General features: G+C 47.4%; 1 protein-coding gene across 2 annotated transcripts; it reads right to left on the minus strand.

The window, feature by feature from the left end:
• Positions 1-5,579: 5,579 nt before the first annotated feature.
• On the minus strand, positions 5,580-8,006 carry LOC112236809 (transmembrane protein 244-like). 2 transcript variants are annotated; one of them, XM_042319329.1, is made up of 6 exons: positions 7,852-8,006; positions 7,289-7,374; positions 6,927-7,006; positions 6,721-6,846; positions 6,275-6,319; positions 5,580-6,101 (listed from the first exon to the last, which is right to left on the minus strand). In XM_042319329.1, the coding sequence occupies exons 1-6, from the start codon at positions 7,882-7,884 to the stop codon at positions 6,007-6,009; spliced, it is 465 nt and encodes a 154-aa protein (XP_042175263.1). In that variant the 5' UTR covers positions 7,885-8,006; the 3' UTR covers positions 5,580-6,006. The 2 variants fall into 2 exon arrangements, with proteins under 2 accessions (XP_042175263.1, XP_042175262.1); XM_042319328.1 differs by lacking the exon at positions 7,289-7,374 and having other exon boundaries at positions 7,852-7,938.
• Positions 8,007-8,465: the final 459 nt, after the last annotated feature.

Genomic DNA, 8,465 nt, shown 5'->3' on the forward strand with positions numbered 1-8,465 from the left:
CTATGCATTGGAGCAGGTAGTGTTCTCCTGGCATCTGCCAAACCCAGATTTGTTCGTTGCACTGCCAGATGGTGAAGCATGATTCATCACTCCAGAGAATTTGTTTCCAATGCTCCAGAGTCCAATGGCGGTGAGCTTTACACCACTCCAGGCGATTGGGCATGGTGATCTTATGCCTGTGTGAGGCTGCTCAGCCATGGAAACCCATTTCATGAAGCTCCTGACAGAGACAGTTCTTGTGCTGATGTTGCTTCCAGAGGCAATTTGGAAATCGGTAGTGAGTGTTGCAACCGAGGACAGATGATTTTTACGTGCTACTCGCTTCAGCACAAGGTGGTCCCATTCTGTGAGCTTGTGTGGCCTACCACTTCGTGGCTGAGCCGTTGTTGCTCGTAGACGTTTCCATTTCACAATAATATCACTTACAGTTGACCGGGGCAGCTCTAGCAGGACAGACATTTGACAAACTGACTTGTTGGAAAGGTGGCATCCTATGGCGATGCCACGTTGAAATTCACTGAGCTCTTCAGTAAGGCCATTCTACTGCCAATGTTTGTCTATGGAGATTGCATGGCTGTGTGCTCAATTTTATATACCTGTCAGCTACGGGTGTGGCTGAAATAGCCGAATCCACTAATTTGAAGGGGTGTCCACACACTTTTCTATATATAGTGTATAACACATCGTTAATGTCATTAAATAGCATGTATGACGCCCTTGATGTCTTACATCATGTTACTAGAGATTTTTTTACCTTCAGATCCGTTCAATGTTTTTCATTCGATTTTCAGCTCCTTTATAGTGAGTTTAGTTATATCGACATTTTGAGAGCCTACTGATATTGATACTGACATAGTCTTATGTAAGAACCCTCTCCTGTGTTTCAGCTCTGCTTGAAGGGAAGAAAAAGGGCTTCAGCAACTTCCTGCACAAACTGGTGTCCGACCACCAAATCTTTCAGCAGTGAGTTGCAACTTACTGTAGTATGATTGTACTCCATATTGATGATCTAAAATAACGTATTATGTTATAATTAACACAGAGACACACACTGTCCATGTTGTCTCTGTGAAGCCTAGACGCCCAGACCATCCTGCTGCAGGAGAGCCTGAGAGAGGAGAGAGAAGAGAGGGAGGAGAGAGAAAGAGAGGAGAGAGAGGGGGGAACATCGGTGAGTATTTATAGGCATACAGCCAGGACACCTATGACCCGTTTATATAATCTCTGTCTGACCCAAATCTACCCCCCCCCCCGTCCTTTTTTCTCTCTATCAGCGTCTGCCAAGTTTACTGGAGGAGACTCGGTGAGTACCCCAAAGTTATGGCCAGGAGTTTTTCCTTGAGTTGCCCATAGCCAATGGAAATCATCAGACCTCACACTCATTCTGCTCTGTTGTCATGTTTACCAGGGGGAAGCCTTCTGATATCCACTACCTGAAGGTCATCTGCAAAGGAAGCTTTTGGATGGTGGGAGCAAGTGTGTGTGTCCCTTTACGTGTGTGTGTGTTTATGAGTAGGCCGGTGTGTGTTTGTTGTGTTGGTGATGTATTTATCTTGTTGCAGGTGGTGTTAGCGAGACACAGAAAGAGTGGAAGTATGTACGCCGTAAAGGTTCTACAGGAACAGGTCATACTGAGGAAGAAAGAAGTATCTATTATTCCATTCTATTTCCATTCTATTCTATTTCCGTTCCATTCTATTTCCTTTCCATTCTATTTCTGTTCCATTCTATTCTATTTCCATTCCATTCTATTTCCATTCTATTCTATTTCCATTCCATTCTATTTCCATTCCATTCTATTTCCGTTATATTCTATTTCCATTCCATTCTATTTCCATTCTATTCTATTTCCATTCCATTCTATTTCCATTCCATTCTATTTCCGTTATATTCTATTTCCATTCCATTCTATTTCCATTCTATTCCATTCTATTTCCATTCCATTCTATTCTATTTCCATTCCATTCTATTTCCATTCTATTCTATTTCCTTTCCATTCTATTTCCATTCCATTCTTTTTCCGTTCCATTCTATTTCCGTTCCATTCTATTTCCGTTCCATCCTATTTCCATTCCATTCTATTTCCATTCCATTTGTCACGGCTGTTGAAGGAAGAACTGGACCAAGGTGCAGCGTGGTCAGGGTACATTTTCTCCTTTTATTCGAAATGACGCCGACAAAACAATAAACAATACAAAACAAACCGTGAAGCTTAAGGCTATGTGCCATCAAACAAAGTTAACTTCCCACAAACACAGGTGGGAAAAAGGGTAGCTAAGTATGGTTCCCAATCAGAGACAACAATAGACAGCTGTCCCTGATTGAGAACCATACCCGGCCAAAACAGAAATAGAAAATCATAGAAACACAAAACATAGAATGCCCACCCCAACTCGCGCCCTGACCAAACCAAAATAGAGACATAAAAAGGATCTCTAAGGTCAGGGCGTGACAGTACCCCCCCCCAAAAGTGCGGACTCCGGCCGCAAAACCTAAACCTATAGGAGAGGGTCTGGGTGGGCATCTATCCGCGGCGGCGGCTCAGGTGCGGGACGCAGATCCCGCTCCACCGCTGGCTCACCCCACTTTGGTGGCACCTCTGGTGCGGGGACCTTCACCGCCGACCCCGGACTGGGGACCCTCGTAGCGGGCCCAGGACTGGGCGCCCTCGTTGCGGGCCCCGGACTGGGCGCCCTAGTTGCGGGCCCAGGACTGGGCGCCCTCGTTGCGGGCCCCGGACTGGGCGCCCTAGTTGCGGGCCCCGGACTGGGCACCCTAGTTGGGGGCTCCGGACTGGGCTCCCTCGTTGCGGGCCCCGGACTGGGCGCCCTCGTTGTGGGCCCCGGACTGGGCGCCCTTGTTGTGGGCCTTGGACTGGGCACCCTCGTTGCGGGCCCAAGACTGGCGACCGTCGTCGCTGGAGGCTCCGGACTGGATGGCGTCGTCTCCTGAGGCGTCGTCTCCTGGAGGGCGCCTCTGGAAGCTCCGGACTGGAGGGCGACACTGGAGGCTCCGGACTGGAGAGCGTCGCTGGAAGCTCCGGACTGAAGAGCGCCTCTGGAGGCTCCGGACTGGAGGGCGACACTGGAGGCTCCGGACTGGAGAGCGTCGCTGGAAGGTCCGGACTGGAGGGCGACTCTGGAGGGACCGGGCTGGAAGCCGTCTCTGGAGGCTCTGGGCTGGGCGCAGGACTCACCAGGCTGGGGAGACATACAGGAGGCCTCTTCCTTGGCCGAGGCACCGGATACACTGGGCCCTGGAGGCACACTGGCGGTCTCGAGCGCAGAGCTGGCACCACCCGTTCTGGCTGGATGCCCGCTTCCACCCGGCCTGTGAATGCTCAACCTCAACAAGTGCACATCACCCCATAGCACGGGGCCTGACCAGTCACATGCTCGCAACGGTAAGCCCGGCGAGTTGGCGCAGGTCTCCAACCTGACTCAGCCACAACTTCCCACAAAGACAGATGGGAAAAAAGGCTACCTAAGTATGGTTCCCAATCAGAGATAGCTGTCTATCGTTGTCTCTGATTGGGAACCATACTTAGGTAGCCTTTTTTTCCCACCTGTCTTTGTGGGAAGTTGACTTTCTTTATAGCACTTAGCCTTAAGCTTCACGGTTTTGTTTTGTAGTGTGTATTGTTTTGTTCGGTGTCTTTTCTTAATTAAAGAACATGTACGCTCACCACGCTGCACCTCCTTTCAACAGCTGTGACACCATTCTATTTCCATTCTATTATATTTTCATCCCATTCTATTTCCATTCTATTCTATTGCCATTCCATTCTATTTCCATTTCATTCTATTTCCATTCTATTCTATTTCCGTTCCATTCTATTTCCATTTCATTCTATTTCCATTCCATTCAATTATATCCATTATCTATACCTCTCTCTCTCTCTCTCCTTCCGGCAGAGACATGTGATGGTAGAGAGGAGTGTGTTGCTGAAGGGACTGCAACATCCATTCCTGGTGGGGCTCCACTTCTCCTTCCAGACCTCTCACACTCTCTTATTCGAACTGGACTACATCAATGGAGGAGAGTTGTTCTACCATCTCATCTCCAGAGGGAGGAAGCCTTCCCGGAGCCCAGAGCAACATTCTACTCTGCAGAGATGGCCTCAGCCCTGGGCTACCTCCACTCCCTCAACATAGTCTACAGGTGCGCACACACACACACATGCACACACAATGAGAGAGAGCGCATTTTCCTCACAGTGATTTAACCCTCGGTACCCCCCCTTAGAGACCTGAAGCCAGAGAACATCCTATTGGACAGTGGAGGTCATGTGGTTCTGACGGATTTCGGGCTGTGTAAAGAGGGCATGTCTGTGGGTGGGACTATGCAAACGTTCTGTGGAACCCCTGAGTATCTGGCGCCAGAGGTGCTGTTAGGCCACACCTGCTGTGGACCTGTGGACTGGTGGGGGCTGGGGAGTGTACTTTATGAGATGCTTCATGGACTGGTGAGTGTTTCTCTTTCAGTTACTTTTCAACTAGCATATTCCATCCACTGCACACTTATCTGGCTCCCTCTCCCCTCTTTCTTCTTTTCTCTCTCTCTCTGTTCCTCAGCCCCCGTTCTACAGTCGCAGTAAGGCCGAGATGTTTGAGAACATCCTTCACGCCCCCTGCAGCTCCATAGAAGTGTGTCCCAGTCTGCCCGGACTCTGCTGCAGAGCCTGCTTGAGAGAGACTGTACCAAACGCCTTGGGGGGGAACATGACCTTGTAAGCACCCTCCATTACCCCACCTGGCACAGAGTCCTGACACATACATGCAAGACCACATACACACACACACACCCATACACACATTGACGTGCTGTCTCACTTTGTTTGTAGGCTGAGCTGCAGGGCCAGACCTTCTTCCTGTCCATCAACTGGGATGACCTGCTAGCCAGGAAAGTCCCTCCCCCATTCATTCCCAACCTGGTGAGTGTGTGTGTGTTTTATAGGGGGTATGGGTCAGTTTAGATCTGTGACTACCTGAATGTGTGTCTGGTCACTCGTTCCCTCCCTCTCTCTTTCAGTCTGGTCCGTGTGATATGCGGTATTTTGACCCAGAGTCCACGCCTCTTCCAGCCCCCCCTCCCTCGGTTTGAGTGACATGTTGGGAGACGTGGCCAATGGAGCCTTCCCAGGGTTCTCCTATATGTCTCCGGCTGAGGTTGGAGTCACAGAGCCCTGATATCATTCTGATATTATTTGTGTTTTGAATAAATTAAAATGCATTTTCCTATCATGTATCAGATTGTTTATATCTCACAGAGAACGGAGGCTCAGGCCGGGTTAGAACCAGTGGTTAAATTGAACCGGAGCTACCTGGAGTTGGCCTCCTGCACCTTGGGTCAAAGGGAGAAGGTTAGGGTAAGGGTTGTGGTTGAGGTAAGGGTTGAGGTTAGGATAAGGGTTGTGGTTGAGGTAAGGGTTGAGGTTAGGGTAAGTAACAATACTTGGTTAAGGTTAGGCTTAAACCAAGATGTGATAAGAATGTGTGTGTGTGTGTGTGTGTGTGTGTGTGTGTGTGTGTGTGTGTGTGTGTGTGTGTGTGTGTGTGTGTAGAGCCAGCCCAGGTGTGCGAGGTTACAGCTGGTTTAATAGTTCTAAGATGATAAATTACATGATTAACATTGTCTGACATAAGATTAACATTCATAGAGAACACAGATATTACATACTACAGATATTACATACCAGAGATATTACATACCACCGATATTACATACTACAGATATGACATACTACAGGTATTACATACTACAGATATGACATACTACAGATATTACATACTACAGATATGACATATACAAGCTGTTTCCTGGACTCAAAAGCTTGCTCATTGGAGAATCACTTGGCTCAATTGGTGTCTGGGAAGCCGGTCCAACAGAAACAATGTGCAACAATCAAACAGGTAACCAAGTCAACAGGAACATTTGGTTTCCCTCCATTTCCACCGGACTCACTGCAAAGAACTCTAGTCAGTGTGTGTGTGTGTGTGTGTGTACTCAGTAGCTGTTGAAGGTGGGGTAACTCTGGTCACTCTGGCAGGTGAAGTAAGCTATCAGCTGACCGTTACAGATCATCAGAAACAACCCGCTGCCTTCAAACAAAACACAACCACACACACACATAAAACCACACACACACACACACAAAACCATTAATAAAGAAGAGACATAACTAACTACTCATCTATAACTACTCAGAAGGTTTCACACAATAAAACAGAACATGTGTGGGTGAGGTGAAGTGAGGGTGAGGTACAGGTCTTACCAAGGGCCAGCCACCACTGCCATACCAAGGGAAACTCCAACATCACTGAAACACACACATTACAAACAGGCAATATGCCACACAGAACTAAGGATGGGGAGTGTATCGTGTTGCTTTAGAGCTAGACCCATCCAATCCTTACACATGAGGAAGGGGAATTAAAGAAGACCATGGGATAGGGTCAATATATGTGCCTTGTTTTGGGCCCAGCTGCTTCTCAACTCTAACCCCACTTCCCGTCCTGTCATGATGTCATCAAAGCTGGCCCTGAGCACTCTGCTCTGCCAGCAAGGGATTATTCTGAGTTAAGCCTGTGTGTGTGTGTGTGTGTGTGTGTGTGTGTGTGTGTGTGTGTGTGTGTGTGTGTGTGTGTGTGTGTGTGTGTGTATGTGTGTATGTGTTCAGGCATGTGTATGCATTTCTGTGTGTATGTGTGTGTGTCTCACCCAGGCTGGTGAGCAGTACATGCAGTAATGTGACTGTGAGAGCGTAGTCCCAGACCCATCTCCTCACCACGGCTGCAAACAGCAGACCACTGCAGAAATAGGTCAACTCCATGGACAGCAGGTTCACTGGAACAACAATATAAGACCGTAACCATATGTAGAGGACATGCACGCGCACACACACTACCATACACATCTTCACTCACCCAGGTATTTGGAGTTGGACTCCAAATTGGTTGGTTCAGTCTTAAAGTCAAAGGGAATAAGTCCATCAAAGTGATCCAACCTGAATGCAAACAGAAGAGCAGCAGATAAAACAAACAAACAAACAAACAGGATATTCAAAAGGAGGAGCTAGGAGGGAACCAGGGTGGTTGAAACTGACTGTCATTCCAATCAATAAAAACAGACCAATAGTTGCTGTGTATTCCACGAATCCCTCCCCCTCTCTTCTGTCACCTGGCACCAGGTTTATAGAAGCCGCCTGAGGACTGCTCACCGTTCCAGCAAGGTCACTTACCCAATAACCACACGTGCACGCAGAGAGAGGAAAAGAAAAGTGTCAAACCTGAAAGCGCCGAAACACACACTCCCAATCATGTAGTAGAGAGAGTAGAATATGACGAGGCACAGCAGCATGTGCACAAGCACTGTCTGGGGAAGAGAGATCGAGAGAAAGAGAGAGTGAAAGAGAGAAAGAGATCGAGAGAGTCAGAGTCATTCATCCCAATAATAATATATCGCACATCATAGACCTAGGCTATACTCAAATCAGCCGCCAAGACACTGTAGCAAAGCCGTGACAGCACTGTCAACTGAACCGTGGATCATTCAGCAGGTGTAAAAGCTCCCATGGCAGAACTCCAACAGACTCTGCAGGGGATGCGCACTGCGGGGGAGCAGCAGAGGACAGAAGACCTTCATTTGCACAGACTGAATGATCTTTATATGTTGCATTTGCCATTCACGATAAATGAAATATCAGTCGCTGAATAGAAATGATAGGCTGATAGCTTATGTTTCATAGTCGCCAACAACGACACCTGATGATTTCGTATTTTATTATAACAGCGCCCATGTCTGACCCACGGCTGCACGTGAGTGTAAAATCCGAGTAAACAGTCCTCTTACCCTCGTGTCGGCCACTTTACCCCTGAAGGCCATCTCATGGTTTGCATCTGTCGTTCTTCTGATGTTGAGAATAATGTATGTGACTGGGCTACTGAGATGTTACAGTGTAATCCGTCAGAAAACAGCATTACACTGCCATCTAGCGGTAGCGACTGGAAAAAGCAGGCTTATTTATAGGCGACACTGCCATTGAAGACTGCATCTCATGCCAAATAGACTAGTTCAACGTTTCTTCCAGTCCAACGTTTCACTTGTAATAAGAACAGTAGGGATGTCTTATACATGAACCCTTAAAATAGCAAAGTCAGAGAGCTTCTATTCCAGACGTCTGGTCTGGTTGGGCATAGATAACAAACATGAAAAGGCATCACGTTTTACAAAAAAAAAACATTAAGAGCTGATAGCCTATAGACCTTGTTGTAATCAATAGTACGGTCTAACTACTGTAGACCTATTTGGCGTCTGGACTTGACTGTTCTTACTTTTTTTGCTGAATTACTGGTTGGAAGTGTGGCCAAGCAAATAAAACAGCTAGAAGTTGGGTTTATGATTAATCTACTGTCATCTTTCTTTTAACATATGGAGACAATATTGACTGGTGGTGACGTAAAGAG

This window comes from Oncorhynchus tshawytscha, unplaced genomic scaffold, assembly GCF_018296145.1.
Source record: "Oncorhynchus tshawytscha isolate Ot180627B unplaced genomic scaffold, Otsh_v2.0 Un_scaffold_17_pilon_pilon, whole genome shotgun sequence".
NCBI classification, from domain to species: domain Eukaryota; kingdom Metazoa; phylum Chordata; class Actinopteri; order Salmoniformes; family Salmonidae; genus Oncorhynchus; species Oncorhynchus tshawytscha.